Genomic DNA, 22,752 nt, shown 5'->3' with positions numbered 1-22,752 from the left:
TGATGTGGGACTGAATATTGCCCATTGGAAATATTGATCAGGCAGGCTGATTTTTAAAAGACAGTAACAATTTAAAAATGCTCACAAGTTTAAAATTTTAAAATAAATCCACAAGAGATGGATTAGTAGACAGAGTGCAGGATAAGTTGTCAAAGGTATAGTCTCTGCAATTTATCATGCAGATATTCTCCATACAGTATACATGATCTATATAATAATCTGTATTCTAAGAAACAGTTAATGCAATAAGTTATTGCAACAAAAGCATAATTTTATTTAGGGTGAAAATAACTCATCTACTTCTCTCAGAAATAGTCAATAAGAGTCCCCCAGACGCATCCAAGGACAGAATTTGAAGTGTGATGGGGAAAATGGACTGAAAACCACCTGAGTAAATATCACTGGACTTATTGTTCCTTTACATATAGGATAATCAGCTGAGTATGAGAAAAGAAAATCTGTTTAATACAAGCAGTAAACACAGCATTCTGTTTACACTCAAAATGCTTGACTTTAAATGGCAAAATTAAATGTTTCACAAACAAACAAGCATATATGAAATACTGAAATATTAAAAGAAAACTATTCTTTTTGCCCATGACTATATTTCATTAAATAAGACAGCTTTGAGGGACATCAGACCTCTTGTATTTTTTTTAAAACCAGTATTTATTGGATTGATCAATATTCCCAGACTACAGGGTAATTTTCAGGAGGATGTGTATGTACTGCAGGTGTAAAAAGAAGTCTAGAAACTATACATACAATACTTACTATTTTCAACAAATGGCACTTTATAACAAGAAATCTCTAAGTCTCATTAAGAGAGCAGAAAGAATTGGTGACACTAAGGCCACGTCCAGACTAGCAATTAAAATCGATTTTAGATACGCAACTTCAGCTACGAGAATAACGTAGCTGAAGTCGAATTTCTAAAATCGAGGTACTCACCAGTCTGGACGGCGCGGCATCGATGTCCGCGGCTCTCCGCGTCGATTCCGGAACTCCGTTCGGATTGATGGAGTTCCGGAATCGATGTAAGCGCGCTCGGGGATCGATACACCGCGTCCAGACTAGACGCGATATATCGATCCCCGAGCAATCGATTTTAACCCGCCGATGCCGCGGGTTAGTCTGGACGAGGGCTAAGAATGCAGTGGTCTATTTGCATAAGACTAGGGTTTGGAAAAGGCAAAGTGCCCTTACTGGTTAGAGAGCACACAATTGAATTGAGAATGGGTACGCCATCACAGCAACTCATTACAGTCTATAATCTTGATTACAGTCTAACAGGGAACAAATATTTAATAATGGGCTCTTCAGTGTAGCAGAGAAAAGTATGAAATGATCCATTGGCTGGAAGCTGAATCTAGACAAATTGAAACTGGAAATAAGGCATAACTTTTTAACTAATTAACCACTGGAACAATTTACAGAGTGCTGTGGTAGATTCTCTCCATCACTGACATTTTTTAAATTAACATTGGATATTTTCCTAAAAGATATGCTCAACTAATTATTTTTGGGAAGAAGTTCTGTGGCCTGTGTTATACAAGAGGTCAGACTAGATGATCACAATGGTCCCTTCTGGTTTAACATATAAATCTACTAATGGAGAGGGAGCCTAAAGTCAATCAGAAAATCCTGAAGTGCCAGTATTGCTCTATTGTGTACACATCAAAATACAGAGGAATAAAATTAACCTTATAACACTTTGAAAACATTTTCTTCATATGGTTAGGAAGAAATGAGAAGTATTTCCCCCCTCATAACAAAGCAGAGTTAGCCACTAAAAAAAAATGTTAAGAAGAATGCATATGAGAGTCAAATTATGCCTTGTGCAGCATGGGATAGGGATACTCATATCCCTGTAGCATTCTTGCAAAAGCAGCAAGTACCTCCTAGGAGGCACTGAGGGCCATATTATTAAACATCCCTCAGATGCCTAAAAATGCAGATAGGAGCCTAAATACCTTTAAAAATCTGTCCCTCGGATACTAAGGTGATGGAGGCTGCGTAGAATCTTGACAGTGAGACAGAACAGCCAGAATGAGGCCTTTTATGCAAGGGGAAGTATGACTGAAATAACAGAGAGGATAGATTTAGGAATGGGTGCATGGCCATAATCCTTCCCCACAATGGGTTGCAGCTGGAGGACTATGCTGAACAGTGTACAAAAAGTGTGGTCCTTCTCACATGCATCTCAAAGAAATATGCATGTTCCTACCCGCCACTAGGCTGTAAGCCCCTAGACAAGGCATGCATCTCTTCCCACCCCAAAAGCAGGTATGGTTTTAATAATCTGAGTGGAGTCCACACGGTTTGCCAAACTAGAGTATCTGAATTTTAAACACATGGTGAGAAAATGATGATATTTTAACATGCACCATTTCCTTGGTATCAGAAAAGCTCAGCTTTCACTTTTCACACTTTTTTAATCGATGCAGAAGGTGTGGCATGAATGTACGAAAAAAGGAATTGTTAAGACACTATTTAAGCAAATCAATGGATTTATGCCAGTTAATAAGCAAAAGATAGCGAACAGCATGGTATGAAAAACTTCCCTCTTCTTAAAAACATGAGGGGGGAGGGATAGCTCAGTGGTTTCAGCATCCACCTGCTAAACCCAGGGTTGAGAGTTCAATCCTTGAGGGGGCCATTTAGGGAACTGGGGTAAAAAATCTGTTTGGGGATTGGTCCTGCTTTGAGCAGGGGGTTGGACTAGATGACCTCCTGAGGTCCTTTCCAACCCTAATATTCTATGATTCTATGATACATGCAGTAGAGCCAGTTTTAAAAGTACATGGCACACTTAAACACAACTATGAACACAAACATTTTCCAATCCTTCCACAGATGGCAATAGGAAATGTATTTCTACACTATAGCTGGGAATGAGCCTCCCAGCCCAGGTAGCCAGACTTGAGCTAGCATGCTAAGAACAAAAGAGTGGATGTTGCAGCTCTGCCAAGAGGGTCAGGCTAGCAACCTGAGCTTGGCCCCAAGGGACTGGGCAGGCTGGAGAGCCAGAGTTGCTGCCTGAGCTGCAATATCCATGCTGCTATTTTTAGCACGCCAGCAAAAGCCTCACTAGCATCAGTTTGTCTGCCTACACTGGGAAGCTTGCTCCCAGCTGCAGTGTCGACATATCCATAGTGTTCAGGTACCACGGGCACAGTGCAAGAATATAAATAAAAAGATAAGTTCATCCATATATCTCTAAGCACTTTAGAAAGATGGATAAACACTGTTAACCCTATTTTACAGATGGGGAAAATGTGGCAGAGGAACATAAAGTGACTTGCCCAAGGTCATGTACGTAGCTGGTGTTGTATGTTAGCAGGCTGCTTAAGAAGAGGTCAGCCCTTGCTGTCACCAGTCTAATTTCCTCCGTGGTCATAGGACTGGGAATCCACAGAACATGTGACTGAAAGACAGGAAGAGATTTTCTTTAACAGATGGCTCTTTAATCTAGCAGAAAAAGCCATAACAAGATCCAATGGCTGGAAATTGAAGCTAGACCAAATTTAGATTAGAAATATTTTTTAAGTGAGAGCAATTAACCCTTGGAAGAACTTACTTTGGGACATGGTGGATTCTCCAACATTTGAAGTTTTATTTAAAGACTCATATTAGAGAAAGATATGTTAGAAGTTAAACAGAAGTTATTGCCTTGGTGCAAAAATTACTGAATGAGGTTCTATGGCCTGCGCTATGGCCATGATACAGAATAGGTCAGAGTAGATAATCATAAATGTCCCTTTCTGTCCTTAAAATCTATGAAGTTCTGCCAAGGGCCAGCTGCACAGTCACAGGCTAGGATGATGGCAGAGTCAGAGAGGGAGCAGGAATGGAACCCTGCAAGGAGCTCAGCTGAAGAGACCTGAGAATTGGCTAGGAAGCTGTGTTGAAAGAAGACGGGGGAAAAGTGAAATAGAACAATCACTTCACAGATTTGGAGCCCAGATTGGGAAGCGAGGTCTCAGGCTCCCCCCTACCCCGTACCTCAATCACCACATCTTGATGATCACAACGTACCACAACATCACAACTTGATAATCACCTGTTCTGTTCATTCCCCCTGGGGCCCCTGGTATCGGCCACTGTCGGAAGACAGGATACGAGGCTAGATGTATAAAATTGTGTAAGCACTGGAATAAATTGCCTAGGGAGGTTGTGGAATCTCCATCCTTGGAGATTTTTAAGAGGTTAGATAAACACCAGTCTGGAATGGTCTACATAATACTTCATCCTGCCATGAGTGCAGCGGGGAACTGGACTAAATGACCTCTCAAGGTCCCTTCCAGTCCTGATTCTATGGACCTTTGGTCTGACCCAGTATGGCCATTCTTTTGTACAGGGGGCAAACTGACTTCCCTGCCAGAAGAAGAAAAGGACTACTGAGTCAGAGAATTGAGAGAGACAGCTGGAAAAGGATTACTGAGGCCAGAAGGGGGCTAGCACACTGTATTGTTTCCTGGAGCTCTTGGTTTTCCCCAGAAGACTTTTGGTATGGCTGGAGGGCCAATGCTCCCAACTCACCAAGCACTGTAATCATCTAGTCTGACCCTAATCTGGTAAAAGGAAACTGATGCGACATTTACACTACCGTGGATACTGTGGTACAGTTACAATGCTGCAGTTATGCCGCTGTAGCATTGTAAATGCTTGCTGTGTTGACAGAGAAGGGGTTTCCACTGATAACGGTGATGATAGGTAATCCACCTCTCCAAGATGCAAGAATTCATCTGTTGACTTAGGTAAACCTAAGAGGATACAGCTAACTACATTGCACAGAGTGTGAAATTTTTCATAGCCCTGAGCAACGTAGCTACGTTGATCTAATTTTTAAGTACAGACCTGGCCTGAGGTTAGCAGCACTGGATGTCAGGGAAGTAGGCTGCATGTCACAGTGGACATTAAAACCCAATTTCCTGACTCCAGTCTGGTGCCCTATCCACTGGACCATACTGCCTCCATATGCATAGTATATGTGCAGTTAGTTATCACTGTATTTGTTACTGGTGGAACTCCACTATGTGCTAGGCACTATACAAACACAAGAGAGCATGGGTCATATCCCAAAGAACCTATGCTCTTAAAAAAAAAAAAATTGTATACATAAAGGAATTCTATACATCTCCCAAAAACAAGACACTGAGGAAAGAATAATTATTCTATTTTGGTTACCTTATTAATTGTGCAACTCTGTTATGTCATAATTGTTGTCAAATACAATATAACAAACCCCCATCGTAGAATCAGCATTCCATAACATACAAGTCAGGTAATGTAGCTAAGTGCAATGTTACATAAATACTATGAAAAAGCTCAAGATTCAGTTAATAGGACAAATTTATCACTTAATTACCAGTGGTAACAGGAATCACAATGGCAACAGTTATGAAAAATCATACAGCAGTGAAAAATCTCTCTAAATATTTGAAGCTCTCTCAATGTAAGGGAGAAATGCTGAGATTATACTGTATAACCTGAGATATCCCAGTTCAAACACTGGATTTTTCCAAGAACTCTAACCTGAATAAATATAACCTAAATGTACAACCCTAGTTAGAGTATCTTTTTCTCTGCACTAGCAAATCCAAGGGCATAGACTGAATGACTTAAATGGGCTCACCTCCATCTTACATGAACATGTGAGTTCCACATCTGTATCTTGATGAGATAATAGAAAAAAGAGGCCTCTACCCAATTGACCCATGATTTTTAGATATAACTGCTGAAGATAATTGACTTTTTAAAAGGTTGACTTTTTTGGCGCTTAAACAGGCTTTCAAACACTCATTTTTTATGACATTTATAAATGCATACTAAAGCTCTTATCATAGTTTAGCTGAAAAGGTTGGTTCCAACAGCTTCAACCACCAGAAATCATATCAAATATCTAAATTTTTTTATCCATTTATCTAGTCAGTTGACACCACAGATCTGATTCAGGCTGTTTCCAATCTTCTCCCATTAACATCTTCAGGTTAAGTTGTTTGAAAAATTCCAAGCGATGGCTGTAAATAAAATGGGAAGGTGGGAAATTACTCAGGGTATGAGATTTGTTTCTTTACACTCAGAAGTTAAGAATAAAAATAGTTGCATAGCCATAAAAATAATTTAAATATTTATTTTCCTAGAGTTCTTGACAGTGACATAACCAGTATTCTATTTATTTTCCATACTCTGTTTTGTGAGAACTAGATCTAATAAATTAGGAATACTATAGAGCTATGTAAGACTCCAACAAATCTTGCATTGAAAGTATGGGTCCAAATCCAGAGCTACAGCCAACAAGCACACAGTACACATTGGGTGTAAAGTTAGCTAGCATTAAGCTCATCTTTCAACTCCTGCACTCTTTGAGCTGCTGTGCACTGGGCCAGTTTCCAAAGTTAAGTTAAAGCAGCCTGATGGCTGACCTAATGGACACTGGCTGCTAATGGAGGCTGAAACTGCAGTTGGTGAATCAGTCCAGTAAAAAGGGAGACCCACTTCACCCCTTGCCTCCAACCATATCTTCCAGGTTAGCAATAGAGAGAGAATCTGGTGTAGGACCCTGACTATTGGAGGATCACCACTGTCACTGGAATGAACCTCTCCTTGCCTGTTATACAGCCTCTATGTCCAGAATTCACCAGTGATGTGACTTAAAGCTCAAGATCTAGCCCAAAGACAGTACTTAGCCAAGTTTCTCCCTCCTTCCCCCTCCCCAAATAGGCAACAATGAGAATGACAGCAACACCGCTTATTTCCATTACTTTATTAATTATTATGATTAATTTACTTTTAGAGCAATGGTGGGGTGGGGGAAAATGGTTGGACAGCGTTAGTAAACATGAACAGGGGATTTGGAGGAAAAGGAAAAGAGGAAGAAGACATCAAAGGCAGAAAAAAAAACAGAAGAAAGTAAAATGAAGCTGGTATAAGAGGGATGGGTACACAAGGCTTGAAATCTCTCTTTCCCATTTACACAAGAATGAAATTAAAGCTATGCATAAAATCCTGTTCAAAACCCTATAAAAATCCTTGCTTGGTGCATCCCTTTGGGCTACTCTTCTGGAGCATTAGAATACTAGATGTCTTCTTTCCATTACATATGCTGTAGTCATAAGTAGAAGCCAGTAAATCATGTCATACAGCTCACACTATGCTAGTATCACAAAACTGTTAAAGGGAAAGACTTTTTTCCCTACTTTTCAAATAATCTTTGATCTTTCTTCACCTGATTTAACTCTGAAGAGTCAAAAATCAATAGTAAAGATGAATTACAAAACAAAACTGAAATTGGAATAAATAATCTATTTATCTTGATATCTATTTATATGCGGGATGCTCCCCCATACCAAGGTTTGGGGAGAATTCACATAAATATTGTTAGATATTCCATAAATTCTTAAAATTCTTCTGGCACTCCCTTGTTTGCAAAAGATAAGGCATTCTTCTTAAACAACACAAATACCAGACGCCTTATTGCACAGAAGTAGCAATTATTATTATAACCCAGTTCATTGTTGTCTGACTTCACTTCATGGTCAAGGCAATAAATAGGTTCAAAATGGAATCCGGGTGACGTCATGCTTGTCTCTTTGTCTGTTGATGTTGCCTGTTCTTTTAATATTACAATATCTTTCAACTGATTTATTCAGTCCCCCTTTACTGCAATCAATTCCAAAATGAGAAACTAGGTTGGGCTGTCATGAACAGTAGAGAAGAAACAAAGCAGGTCCACTGGAGATGCATATAGTAAGATTATTACTGGTTGGCATTTCAAAGGGTGCTCTAGGCAGGGAACCTGGGACAATCAAATTATTGATTTTGTTGAGAAAGGTGATGAAACAGATGCCACTGGTGTTGAAAGCATCATTTGCTATGCACTTAAAGGATAGCAGTAAAAATCAACCTCTAATTACAGCTATCTGCCACAAAGCTCTTTACACACAGCAGAGTGCTTGTGGAACTAGTGCTTAGCAGTATAATTAAAGCACTAGGATGGTAGTCTTAATTTTATAACTAAATGAACTCCATTTTACAAAAATTTCCCCAAAGACTCCTATTATATATTGTGATGCAGATGAGGTAATTTTCTACTTACAAATCTGGTTTCTGTCCTTTCTGTATTTCATGCTGAGGCACAGGGTAAAGTGCTTCATACGTTCTCTTTGCTTCTGATCCATGAATTGCAAATGCATTAAACTTGTCAGTGCATGGTGGAAAATAACTCCAAGGAAGATGAGCTCTGCCTTCCCATTTGGTCTCTGTTCTGGACACTTCAAATGTTAAAGGAAGTTCCTGCTTTGTTAGAGCAATAAAAAAGCAAAAGAAAGGCAGTTGTTTCTTACTTGAAAGATAAAGATCAATCAGATATTAGGAAAGGATGTTAATTTTCCACACTTTTATGGAAAGCATTTTATCACTTACTTTCGATACTCTTCTTCTGCCAGAAAGCAACAGCAATAAATGTTGTCCATGGCTGACCATATTAAAATAGAGTAACAACGTTATTCAACTGAAGTAAACTATTAGTATACTCCTATATTCACATACGCAATGGGAACTCATACATATCTCAGGGCTGAAGTCACTTCCACACCTGTTGTATTCCCTACCACACCTCCACACTTGTGTGTGTCCGAGTGAATATTAGAAATGCTAATACAATGGCATTGAAAATGTAAGGTGACACATTTAAAAACCAATAGAAAAGCACCATACTTACGGACAGAGTTCAACTTCTAAGTACTGCTTAGTTCTCTCACTCAAGAAGAATGCTTCTACAACTGAACAAACAAACAAAAACCCCATGCATGCCATCAATATAATATGGTAATCACTTATTCTGTTCCGCCTCTAAACTTCTCACTAAATAAAATATTTTATTCTTTTTATGCAGAAATTTAACTACTGTGTTCTAGAATTCCACTAATTGTACATATGCCATCAGCAGTTTCTAAGCTATTCTGAGCAATATGCCACAATCATAATTTAAAATGGCAATGCCTTTTTCTCCCCCTTCCCTCCCAACCTGTCGCCATAAGGAGCTTTATAAAAATAGCAGCAATAAAGAGGTTATTTTGATTTTGCTTTGTTCTATCTAACCACTAGGTCTCAAGCTGGAGTCAACAAGAAAAAGATAGTTCTGCTAACTGATGTTAGCTGTCAATGGGACAAAAGTAGCAACAGCTCAGAAGCACTTCACTTGTGATGCCTGTTGTGAGTGAAATTGGTTAAGACTTAGTGATTGTAGTCAATTGCACTCACAATGGACATCCTAGGTAAAGCACTTAAGTGCAGGAAACTGGTGCTATGATTTTCCAATCTCCTGGCTCGAACATGAAATACAAAACAAAAAAAAGAAAGAAAGAAAAACAGAGGCATACACGTGCATGCACACAAAGATTAAGCTGCAAGCACAGGCCTGTCATTAAGACTAGCTGAAGCAGGAATCCTCGGAGGAGGATACAAACAGTCAAGGAATAAAATATGTTTGGACTGTAAAAGCCATTGGCTTTCTGGAGGATGACTCCCTCTGGAGAGATAAGTAGTGTTCTAAGGCAGCAGGCATACTTGGAAGCAAGCTGTCCTTGTTGTATCACCCTTTAGGAGAAGTTGATGGGAAAGTGTATAATAAGGGAGAGTCTCATGGCCTGAATACTGCATCACTTTTAGATTAGTAAAGAATTTTAAATACGAATCTTGAGGTCAATTATTGCAGTGTCAGAACAAAGTAAAGCACTCTCTCATCATGTAGTTTTTCAGAGCAAGAAATTGAGTTTATTGATTTCAGCTATAGAAAGGAATAAATACAATTTACTATCTATTTATTAAATTATTTTGGTTGTATTTTGCATTAATCTTGACTTTTTAGATACAGTGAATTTTGTGGGTAATAGGTGTTAACAACTTATTGGTAGATCGCTAGTATTAGTGCTTTGGTAATCACAGCAGAAGATGGAGCATTGCTGGAAACAACAGACTGACCCATTCACAACAGCACAACTGAAAAAGCTTCAAAAAAAGAATGACATACAGAAAAAAAAACCACAATAGCACTGTTGTAAAAACAAATTTTGGGATAGTCATAATTTTGCACTAAGATTACATGAACTAATAAAATTTTCCTGTTTTTACATATTGTGTTTGTGGTCAATTTTGTTTGACAGTAGCCTCCTGCAAATTTATTATCTCTCAAACAGATTCCCATTGGAAGTTCAATAACTGCTGATCAAAGTTATCAAAAATTTGCCAGTTACTGGTTTATAGTTTAAACTATTACTGGTTTAAATTGAGTTGTCTGTTTCTTTAAGGAAGAGTACAATCATCATTCATTAAGATTAACACAATTGCCACTCTATCTGTACGTTTTTAAATATACATTCCCCTTCTCTCATCTTTAGGATGAGATATAAAAACTAAGCTCCTTACCACTACCTGTCATTCGAGATCTCAGGACTCTATTCCTCTATACTTTTCCCTCTAAACTACACTTCATCTCTCTACACTTTTTAATAACAAAACTCAAATATTTTTAACTAAACAAACCGCATGTCTACACTTTTAACAAGAACAATGGAAAAAATCTTATTTAGGTATTTACATGGTTTGCCTCATACATTCATGCTATTTCAATTAGATAATATATTCACTTCCTTTCCCAAATTAATGTGAATTGTTGTATGTGCTATTAAACAACTAACCACGACTCTTTGTTCCAAGGTTGACTGTATTTCTATAATGGGAGAATTGATTTACATAGATACATATAATGTAAAGTTTGTAAGTTGTTTAAGGAACTCTCTGAATGCAAAGTGTCATCATAAATAAGTAGCGAAGTGTTTTCTTGAACACTCGGCATATTAAGGGAAGAAAGAATGTTAACTTTACAGTCTTACCAGACTTTGTCTTTAAGGGAACTGTATTGTGATCAAAGAATCACAATTTGTAACGAACAGATTTAATGTATCTGTCGGTTCAAGCTATATTGGCCTGGTGAAATAACTTGCCACAGGATTTAAAACAAAAACTAGATACGTCAACTACACAGGAACACTAATATCTACACTGGCATACAAATTAAGTATACTGCTTGAGATATTACACAAGATTTTTGTTTGCAATAAAACATTTCCACTTACCCTCATAGTCCCACAGTCCACTGAAAGGCTTTCCTGGCTCTCCAAGTGGTGCTGGAGGATCGTTAAAGAAGGGGGCACTTACTTCCATCAGCAATCCTGCACTGCCTGACTTCAACCTGACACTTACTGGCTCATGACTCACTGGTAAACTGTCCCAGGTGTGTTCAATTTTAAATTCCATCTAACTATGTTATAAACAAACTGGAAATGGAAATACGTCAACAATTCCAGATTAGCCGAAAAGACTGTCCTGCTGGTATAGTCTAAAGGAAGAAAAAAAATACAAAATTTTATGCAATGTTATTTTGTTAAGTATGAAACACAAAGGAAGTTAGCACGTGGGATAACTGATCTCTTTGTACCTGATCTTTCAGTTCTTACTGATGAGGAAAATGCAAATGAATGTCAGTGGGACTTCTCCCATGAATAAAAGCTGCAGGATGATGCCCTTTAAAATGAAAGGCCTAGCTTAAAGAAAATTGAGCAAAATTAAAATGAAAGACTGCACAGAGACCATAAAATGGATTAACCATATTAAGCTGTGACAAGAATATTAATTGCAAATTCTGCTTTTCACATACAAGGATTGATAAAATAAGCTTGGTCATAGTACCTTAAAAACAGAGGTCAGATTCAGTCCTCGCACACAAATGCATCTCTGCTGAAGTCAAAGGAGTTGCACTAGTTTTCTGCAAAAAAGTATTTAGCCAAATGAGTTTTATAATAAAAGCAAATTCTGTACACTGTTTAAAATTTTAGAAAAAGCAGCCGAGCTCAAATATTTAAGATGGTCACAATATGCACTTAATTAAAAACCTATTCCTGGGCTATACACATATAGTCCTGGACTAAAATTCATCCTTTTCTGAAGGAAAAAAGGAGATCTTGTTTTTTCAAAACAGGACCTCAAGCTTATTCAATGAAATTCACCCTGTAGTACAAGAACATATGATGTAATCCTGATCCCACATTCAAAACATAAATAAAATAACTGTGTGTGTGGAGGGTCCAATAGAAAGGATTTGGAAACATGTGGGGCTAAGATATGTTTCTCTACCCCCTCATCACACACCCAGTCCATGACTGCTTCCGGTACTGTAGTCTATAGGAGTGTTCATGGCCAACTATGTTCCCATATGCAGGGATTGTAGGCAAAAGATCTGTATAGGTAATGTCTTGCCCCTCTGACCCATCACAACCACCTCTCCCCCTCACCTCACCCCACCATAGAGTGGGCTGTCACAAAGCCCGGCTCCTCAGTGCTCAGGCGGTTGCATAATACTCTGCGTGACCGCTGGGCCCCACCTCCAGGCCATGAAGTAATTGGGTGGTTCCACATAGGCCTTTCTGTACAATATCTTAACATGAGAAATTTTTTTAAATACATGTCAGAAAATTTTTGAAAAAACATTTTAAAGCAAATGAAAACCAAAATGTATGTACTTACTAGTTAATGCTTTCAGGAATCTTACACTTGCATAATTAAAATAAATAAAATTGCCAAGCAATTCATTTAGAATAAAGATCCAATTACTTTTGTTATTTTGAAAATACCATCTCCTAAATTAAGATTAAGAAATGGCAACTGTGCACGTGCACATAAACATTATTTTCCACAAACTGTCAAAAAAATTTACCAAAATAATCAACATCTATTCTACATTAGACCAAACTATAAATTTCCACTGCAAAATGTAACTTCACTGATTTGTGATTGTAAAAATCAATTTATTTCATGGCAAAGTAGCATGTAATATCTGTTTTGTAAACATCAAAATATAAGACATTAAAATGATTAGAAAACAGCTGGCACTAAGGATTGCTCTCCTGTAAACCAACAAAATGCAAACCAAACCAACATTTCAACTCATTAAACCCATTGCTGAGACTTTGTTTTCAGAGCAGCATGAATTAAGGACCATGCACTCAAGTAACTTTTCAGTTAAAAGGTAAACTATAAAGCTGATACTTTTAAAGGTTATCTGAAAATAAACCACCATATTCTGCTACTGACCATTCACAGACATCTTCAATGAAATTAATGGGGAGTGTGGTGATTTAAAACAAAGAACCTTCTGTGAAGGAAGTGGAGCTGTAATCATTCATGAATAATGTATGTTGACCAGGTTATTGGCATGTTTACTATATGGCTATAGTGGCTTAGTTTAGTAGTTGGGCTGTAATGAAAATAAGCAGCAAGGAAAAATAGCTCAATGTAAGCCACCTCTCAGCAAACATTTGAGGGTTTACTCCTGGGGGAATTCTGCACCACTGCGCATGCACAGAATTGATGTCCCCTCACAGATTTCTTTGCTTCCTCGCTGAAAACTGACTTTCTGATGGGGAAGCAGTAGGAAGAGCAGTCACGCAAGCCTTCCCAGCAGTATATTTTGGGTACCAAGGGCAGCCAGCAGAGAGGTAAATCACTGTGAGGCAGGGGGGGGACTGGTGAAAACCCAGCTGGTGGCTTCTACCCTGCACCAGGCTCAGCTGCTGGTCCCAGCTGGGCTGGGGAGGATAGGACTTCCTCTTCCCTTACACAGCATCTGGGGCTGGATCAGACCCATCCCCAGATTTCTTCCCCAGCTGCAGAAAGCTCTGCAAACTCCCCTCTGTCCCCAGCTTCCTGCACCCAATCACTCCTCAGCTTCAGGGGCAGGGATCCCTGTATAGGGAGCTGCTGACTCATCTGCCCAACTCCCATGCATCCAGACCCCCTCACACCAAGACCCTCCTGCCGTGCCTCACCTTATCACATTCAGAACCTCCCCCAATGAGCCCCACTCCACATGCACCTGGACCCCTCAATTGAGCTCCCCATGCCCAGACCCTTCCTGCTGAGCCCCAACTACTTTCACCTAGACCCCCCTGCAGAGTCCCATTACCATTCCCCCAGAACTCCCCAACAAGCCCCTGTGCATCCGGATCCCACAATGAGCAGCCCATACCCAAACTGCCCCACAGAGAACCCTCTCCACCCACCCCTGGATCCCTTCACACTAAGCCCCTCCACACTTGGATCCTGCCTTCCTGAGCCTGCCTGCCCACACCCGTTGCACTTGGCACTGAGGGGAAGGCACAGGTGATGTGATTCTGGGGCAGGTCCAGTTCTTGTGCTGTGTCAAGATTGAGTGCAGCCTCACTGCTGAGTCCATATCCCAGGGGGCAGTTGCACAGTCATCTCCCATCTCTGTGCAGCCAGTGGCCTATGCTCCTCAAGGCCATGCTGGAGCCCCCACATTTGACAAATAAAATTTGCAGAATTTAAAAATATTGTGCACAGAATTTTTAATTTTTTTTTGACACAGAATGCCTTCAGGAGTAAGAGTTGTTATGAGATAATGGTGCTGAGGAATCTGTCTTGACTTCCTGTGGAGCCTACTGAACTGTTTTTTTGACGACAAAGGCAAAAAAGTCTCTGAACTGACAAGAACAAAAGAACTCTCGCTGGATAAAAAGAGACTCTTCCCAAAGGAAAGTAGCTGGTGAACTGTTAGGAGAAAGCAGACTCCCCAAACCAGCTGGGGAGTCAGAAGAAATTAAGCCTGTCAAGGCCAACATCAGGGAATGGCAAATTATTAGATATGCATGTAGACTGTGTTTATAGGTTTATAATCCTTTTTCTCTAAATTCTTTGCTCTGACTGTTAAAATAAACAATGATTTGGCTTTCTGGTCACCATATTTGCCTCTGTCACAGATTCCCAAAGGGAAGAACTCCACGCGTTGAACTCTGTTGGACCTGCTAGGTAAGCACAGTTGATACCTAAGGTATTATAGTCCAGGACTTGGTCTAAAAGTGGGAGAACTGTGGAATTCCAACCCAGGAGAGATAAAGGCACAAGGCCTAACACCTGAGCGGATGCACTCAGAGAAACCAGAAAGAGAGGAAAGATATAGCTAGCCCTGCACCCACGACACCTTCCAACTACTCGGACACTGTGGTAGTATAAGATATTATCTGAAATTCCGAAAACTTCATCCACTTCAACAATGTGTGCTGAATGCACCATTAAGCAGCCTACTGCAGGAGGAATATTCTGCACTCTTTTACTCTTAAATAGTAAAGGTTTATCCTTGTTGCACCTGGTCAGCTGTGACACTGCACCAAACGCAATTCTAAAGAGCCACCAGATTCATCTGAATCCCTACAGACTAGTTTCTGTGAAGAAGCTTTCTATTTCTTACAATGTATAGTTATTTAAAATTTGTATTATATAGAATCTAACAAAATATTTAAAAAATAACTTTAGAAAACCAGCCACTGGCACCTCCTAAAGCAACTTTCACAATCTATTCAGTTGGTTTTTTATGTTCACTTGACTGAATACTGAAGCCAAGGCATCATTACAAACAGATATTAATGGAAGCTGTTTATTAAAAATATCCTGACTTTCTACTTTAAAACTCAGAATGTTGTTCATCTTTGAGACAGGAGGGACAGCAGGATGAAAAGGAAGATGGAGGCTAAAGAAAGGGGAGAATCTAAGCTGTACTATATTAGGTTTCAGAAGATTCAAGGGATAGTTCAAGTGCTTGCTTACTTCATAGGTGATACTTTGTATCTGCAAGGCTCTGAAAAAGTAAGAACATTTACAAGACATACTGTAATGGCACTTTTAGGAACATAAGAACGGCCGTACCGGGTCAGACCAGAGCCATCTAGCCCAGTATCTGTCTACTGACAGGGGTCAATGCCAGGTGCCCCAGAGGGAGTGAACCTAACAGGCAATGATCAAGTGATCTCTCTCCTGCCATCCATCTCCATCCTCCAACGAAGAGAGGCTAGGGACACCATTCCTTACCCATCCTGGCTAATAGCCATTTATGGACTTAATCACCATGAATTTATCCAGTTCTCTTTTAAACACTGTTATAGTCCTAGCCTTCACAACCTCTTCAGGTAAGGAGTTCCACAAGTTGACTGTGCGTTGCGTGAAGAAGAACTTCCTTTTATTTGTTTTAAACCTGCTACCTATTAATTTCATTTGGTGACCCATAGTTCTTGTATTATAGGAATAAGTAAATAACTTTTCCTTATCCACTTTCTCAACATCACTCATGATTTTATATACCTCTATCATATCCTCCCTTAGTCTCCTCTTTTCCAAGCTGAAGAGGCCTAGCCTCTTTAATCTTTCCTCATATGGGACCCTCTCCAACCCCTAATCATTTTAGTTGCCCTTTTCTGAACCTTTTCGAGTGCTAGAATATCTTTTTTTGATGTGAGGAGACCACATCTGTACACAGTATTCGAGATGTGGGCGTACCATGGATTTATATAAGGGCAATAATATATTCTCAGTCTTATTCTCTATCCCCTTTTTAATGATTCCTAACATCCTGTTTGCTTTTTTGACCGCCTCTGCACACTGCTCGGACATCTTCTGAGAACTATCCACAATGACGCCAAGATCTTTTTCCTGCCTCATTGTAGCTAAATTAGCCCCCATCATATTGTATGTATAGCTGGGGTTATTTTTTCCAATGTGCATTACTTTACATTTATCCATATTAAATTTCATTTGCCATTTTGTTGCCCAATCACTTAGTTTTGTGAGATCTTTTTGAAGTTCTTCACAATCTGCTTTGGTCTTAACTATCTTGAGTAGTTTAGTATCACCTGCAAACTTTGCCACCTCACTGTTTACCCCTTTCTCCAGATCATTTATGAATAAATTGAATAGGATTGGTCCTAGGACTGACCCTTGGGGAACTAGTTACCCCTCTCCATTCTGAGAATTTACCATTAATTCATTCCCTTTGTTCCCCGTCTTTTAACCAGTTCTCAGTCCATGAGAGGACCTTCCCTTTTATCCCATGACAGCTTAATTTACGTAAGAGCCTTTGGTGAGGGACATTGTCAAAGGCTTTCTGGAAAGCTAAGTACACTATGTCCACTGGATCCCCCTTGTCCACGTTTGTTGACCCCTTCAAAGAACTCTAATAGATTAGTAAGACACGATTTCCCTTTACAGAAACCATGTTGACTATTGCTCAACAGTTTATGTTTTTCTACGTGTCTGACAATTTTATTCTTAACTATCGTTTCGACTAATTTGCCCGGTACCGACATTAGACTTACCGGTCTGTAATTGCCGGGATCACCTCTAAAGCCCTTTTTAAATATTGGCATTACATTAGCTAACTTCCAGTCATTGGGTACAGAAGCTGATTAAAGGACAGGTTACAAACCTTAGTTAATAGTTCCACAACTTCATATTTGAGTTCTTTCAGAACTCTTGGGTGAATGCCATTTGGTCCCGGTGACTTGTTAATGTTGAGTTTATTAATTAATTCCAAAACCTCCTCTAGTGACACTTCAATCTGTGACAGTTCCTCAGATTTGTCACCTACAAAAGCCAGTTCAGGTTTGGGAATCTCCCTAACATCCTCAGCCATGAAGATTGAAGCAAACAATCCATTTAGTTTCTCCGCAATGACTTTATCATCTTTAAGTGCTCCTTTTGTATTTCGATCATCAAGGGGCCCCACTGGTTGTTTAGCAGGCTTCCTGCTTCTGATGTACTTAAAAAACATCTTATTACCACCTTTGGAGTTTTTGGCTAGCCGTTCTTCAAACTCCTCTTTGGCTTTTCTTATTACACTCTTGCACTTAATTGGGAAGTGTTTATGCTCCTTTCTATTTGCCTCACTAGGATTTGACTTCCACTTTTTAAAGGAAGTCTTTTTATCTCTCACTGCTTCTTTTACATGATTGTTAAGCCATGGTGGCTCTTTTTTAGTTCTTTTACTGTGTTTCTTAATTTGGGGTATAAATTGAAGTTGGGCCTCTATTATGGTGTCTTTAAAAAGCGCCCATGCAGGGATTTCACTTTAGTCACTGTACCTTTTAACTTTTGTTTAACTAACCCCCTCATTTTTGTATAGTTCCCCCTTTTGAAACTAAGTGCCACAGTGTTCGGCTGTTGAGATGTTCTTCCCACCACAGGGATGTTAAACGCTATTGTATTATGGTCACTATTTCCAAGCGGTCCTGCTATAGTTACTTCATGGACCAGCTCCAGCGCTCTACTCAGGATTAAATCTAGAGTTGCCTCTTCCCTTGTGGGTTTCCGTACCAGCTGCTCCATGAAGCAGTCATTTAAAGTATCGAGAAATTTTATCTCTGCATTTCTTCCTGAAGTGAAATGTTCGCAGTCAATATGGGGATAACTGAAATCCCCCACTATTATTGGGTTCTTAATTTTGATAGCCACTCTAATTTCCCTTAGCACTTACAGTTCACAAAAATGCTCTCTACAAGGCTGTGGTCTATGTTGGGTAATGCCAGATCTGCCACAAACCAAAGTGAAAAGCAGGAACATCTTGAGTAAGTAGGCATGGGGGACAGTACACTTCACCTGGTGTGGAGGGGGCAGAAAGGGTGTTTACCCATGTAAGGGCATGTCATGGATGGATAAGGGCATGTCATTGTCCGGCTCAAAATTAGAAACTTTCAAAAACTGTATCAGATTTTAACATTATAAACAGGAGAAAAACATTCACACTTGTGTAGAAGCATTAGGCCTTATATCCTTTTTAGGCTGCAGCCACTGGAGGGCAACATGCTCACACTAGCAGGTGATGGGACTGTAACTTTTGTAACAGCAGTTAGCTTTCAGAGGACACTATCATCATATACTCTAACTAGGTGTGAATTACATCCAGCAGACAGTTGAGGCACGTACATACTGGATAAGGATAGCCACACACAATTAGCAAGTTATCTATATAGAGAAGAGCTGTTCTGCTGTGTACTGAACTGTGCAGAAATTCCACAAACCATTCCAAGTTCTCTGTGAAAAGTTCATGCATCTGAACAATGATCCAGTTTTTAGAAGTAAAAGCACTGATTGCAACTAAGCCAGAGGAAAGCCAGTCAGCCTTAATATTATCGTCTTCCGATTTTGACTATTTAGAACATAAACTGACAATTGTTAGCTACAGTCAGGCTTTTAGCAGGTTTCCATTAACTAACAACATATTTACATTGAAATGTTAATATAATAAACATATGTTATGCAGCATCACCTTTTCCTTTAGAAGAAAAGAGCCTAGCTCAATAAAACAGCTAGAGTGAGGATAACTAGGTAAAGATACTCATGAACGTGGAGATGCTAAAATGTATTGTTTTTCTCTGCATGGGAGAAAGTTGAAACGTTTGAAAATAATACTTATTTTTAAAAGTTCCCTTGGTCTTTGCAAAAAGCAAGCAAATAAAGAGAACTCAAATATTGGGCCAATCACCTTAACAATGTCTCTTTAATGTTTTATTTTTTTAAACAAATAAACAATTAATGTTCAATTCAATATGACTTCGTTGCCATGAAAAGATAGACTAATTCAGGATAGGGCCACAAACTGTGGGGAGCTTTGCGGCTTGTTTCCTTTACTGTCAATTTTGGCTGTGGTGCAGTTTGTTATGTAGCATGATAGCTCAAGTTGAAAAAAACAAAACTTAGTCAGCAAGGGCTAGAAAATGAGACCCAGGCACCAATCCTGCTAATACTTGTGTATGTGAAATATGTGGCACTGTACACATGCTTATGGTTAAGCATATGCATAAAAGTGTTTGCAGCGCTGGGGCCTAAAGGAGAAGTACAAGTAAAATGGTTCAGACTGTAGAAAAAGCAGAATTTAAAAGATTCCAGAAACGTATTAGGCCAATGATTTCTTGGAAGGACAGAGGGAAGAAGAATAAATTCTCAAACAAAGCTAATGGAAGATCTTCTGTGGATAAATAAAACGTACATTACCAAATGAACAAAACAGGGCAGGAATTAATGTCTAGTACATGAGATGATGCACCTTTTCATCAATACAGAACTACAAAAGGGTTATATATTGTGGATAATATTATAGATAATTGCTTTAACATTGAAAAAATTGTGTCTGAAGGATTTATCAGAAAAGGTCACTAATTGCATACATGCCTCTTGAGACCGTGATCCTGTAACTTCTTGTGCACTGAGCAGCAGGAATATAAGGTGACTGTGCTTTAGAGACATGTACACAGAGGATGTGTGTGGACACAATTAAGATTAAGCAACTAGGGTTCTAATTCAGCTCCCACGGAAGTGAACAGAAAGATTTCCATTAACTTAAATGGGAGCTGGGATGGGCCCCTATGTGTAATTCTCCACATTTAGTGAAGGTAAGCCCCAAGCCCACTGTGGGCTCAGGGTAAAAAAGAACACAGAATGAGTGTGCCTGAGAATGTAAACAAAGCTTCATGCTCCCCTCCTGTATCAGACAGCAGTAATTTGGTGGTTATGCAGATCAGGATCTGATGCTTCCTTTGTCCTGCTCATCATTTTTTACCTTTTGCCTACATGTACAACACTCTGCACCTGTACAACACAGGGTTGAAAACCTGTGTGTGCGCACATAACATATATACTCATACATAAACACTAGTAATAGTTTCTAAAAATAAAAATAGAATGTTAGTTCTATTATGTATCTTCAGTGAAGAGACACTCTGGGTTTTCAGTCATTTATGTTTCATTATGTTTCTCCTCTCCCTCATTAGAAAAAATCTGGGGAAATCCAGAGATTATCCTTGCAGAAGACATAAAAACCAACCATTTATCAGAAGAAAAACAATAATGAAAAGATTTTCTTACCTCTTTGGTAGTTAGTTACAATTCCTGACAGCAGCAGGCGCTGCTTCCCCTTAAGCACAAAACTTGAAGGTAGTCTCACAGGTTAGAATTATAGGAGAGCAAGTACTAGAAGTGACAAGAGGAAATAATGCATCTTATTAAGATACTAGTAGCTGAAAGCCCATGCTCTTGCACAAGTGTCATTCATGTGTATATAAAAGCCAAATATGGCTGATAACTTAAAAATTGGGTGGCAACAGGCCATGAATCCCAGTTAAGATTGAACCTGGTGATATTCTAAACAAAAAGAGCTCTCAGCCACGCACATAACTATTCCTATTGCTGCACTCAGGCATTCCAGCCTTCAGAGTGATGTTGGGGGCTACTGCATGTGCTGGTTGCATTCTGTGTGAGTGGCTATGTTTACTTGTGTAAGGACTGTGTTGTGCTGAGACAGTTATGTTAGTTTATACAAGTGGCAACTGAGGGGTGCATGCTGCTTGAGAAGCTATGTGTGTTTGGAGTTAATGTGCATGCTGGTGTGTTGTGGTGTGGGTGCTTGTATTGATTTGGGTCTAGGGGCATGTGATAGAGTATACAAACCCCACACTAGTAAGGAAAGGATTAAGCAGCTGCACTGGGCCCAGGCACTTCCCCTTCCTCCAACACCACACCACACCACACATGCAAAGCATGCATGACTTGGAGGAGGAACTCACAAGAACAGGCCAGCAGACAATAGAGGTAAACTGTCTTACACTCCAAGCTCTTGGGAAGGAATACTGCAGGAACTCCTGCTGCCTGAGGTCAGGCTGTAGGGACTTTGCCACGCTCAGAGAAAACCTGTGATGCTCTGAAGGTCTGAGAATTTACTTTTGATTTCAGTTTTCTTTTATATGGGCAACTTAAAAATCAACATTAAAGGTCACATCCAAGTTTGTCATGCACTCTACAGATTCCAGTTATTTAATGTCTTTAATTTGTTGGGGAAGAAAGGGGACGGGTAGGAAGTGATCCAGGGAAACAACACTTTTGGGGGCAGGATTTACAGCCTACCACCAGACCTCAAAACAGAACTTGAGGGATCCAAGGGAGCAGACCACCATCCCATGGTGAGTGAGCTCCCTTGGGAAGGCTAGGGGGGAAGCTGTGCCAGGGTGTGTGTCTGGAGTTGCTGGTTGTGTTGATTAGTGCTGGGGGCAGGTTGTACTAGGAGACGTATTGATTTGTGAGAGTATCAGTTGGGTGCGTGAGTGTGGCGTCTGGGCCAAATAATCCACTATCTGTACAGTCTCCCTCATTTAACTGTCTCTTACAATTTAGCTGTAGGGTAAGGCTAGTGATTGGTTGAGTTACCTCCGATATTACATGGATCTAGGAATCCTGGCATAGCATAGATACATGCCTTCCTGCAGTGGTTCTCAAATAGGGGTAACTCAACTCATCTAGTTATTTGCATAGTTTTACAACAGACTACATAAAAAGGACTAGCCAAGTCAGTACAAACTAAAATTTCACACAACCTGTTTATACTGCTTTATAACCATTCACTGAAATGTAAGTACAATATTTATATTTCAATTGATTTTATAATTACGTGGTAAAAATGAGAAAGTAAGCTATTTTTTAGTAATAACGTGCTGACACTTTTGTATTTTTAGGTTTGATTTTGTAAGCAAGTAGTTTTTAAGTGAGGTGAAACTTGGGGATACACAAGACAAATCAGACTCCTGAACAGGATGCAGTAGTCTGGAAAGGTTGAGAGCCACTGCCTTACTGTAGCTGTACCACACAGGTATAACTCAAAGTCAAAATGGCTGAAAACCTGAAAGTTTGACATTAAGAGACTGTAAAACCCAGTGACAACTGAACCTGGTGATATTCTGAACAAAAGCTCTCAATCATGCTTGTAGCTGCTTTCATTGCTTCACATTGAGTCAACAAACATCCTAGGCTTAAGAGTAAAGGGTGATATTCCTGGAATCTTACACCATGTCTACACTT

At 39.5% G+C, this 22,752-nt stretch overlaps 1 protein-coding gene across 18 annotated transcripts in view; it reads right to left on the bottom strand.

The window, feature by feature from the left end:
• C3H4orf33 (chromosome 3 C4orf33 homolog) overlaps positions 1-22,752 on the bottom strand; it is a 65,930-nt gene that overhangs the window by 40,665 nt on the left and 2,513 nt on the right. For 15 of the 18 annotated variants that reach the window (XM_050946635.1, XM_050946640.1, XM_050946639.1 and 12 more), the window contains exons 2-5: positions 11,755-11,830; positions 11,504-11,609; positions 11,142-11,404; positions 8,726-8,786 (exon numbers count right to left, since the gene is read on the bottom strand). In XM_050946635.1, the coding sequence (XP_050802592.1) occupies positions 8,726-8,786; positions 11,142-11,322 (242 nt within the window). In that variant the 5' untranslated portion in view covers positions 11,323-11,404; positions 11,504-11,609; positions 11,755-11,830. Of the gene's footprint in view, positions 1-5,332; positions 6,024-8,101; positions 8,302-8,427; positions 8,480-8,725; positions 8,787-11,141; positions 11,405-11,503; positions 11,610-11,754; positions 11,831-22,752 lie in introns of those variants that run through there. The other 3 variants (XM_050946651.1, XM_050946638.1, XM_050946644.1) reach the window with 3 other exon arrangements.

The sequence above is a fragment of the Gopherus flavomarginatus genome, chromosome 3 (genome assembly GCF_025201925.1).
Source record: "Gopherus flavomarginatus isolate rGopFla2 chromosome 3, rGopFla2.mat.asm, whole genome shotgun sequence".
NCBI lineage: Eukaryota > Metazoa > Chordata > Testudines > Testudinidae > Gopherus > Gopherus flavomarginatus.
The sequence above is the reverse complement of the archived record's forward strand: the minus strand, read 5'-3'. Positions and strand labels throughout refer to the sequence as shown.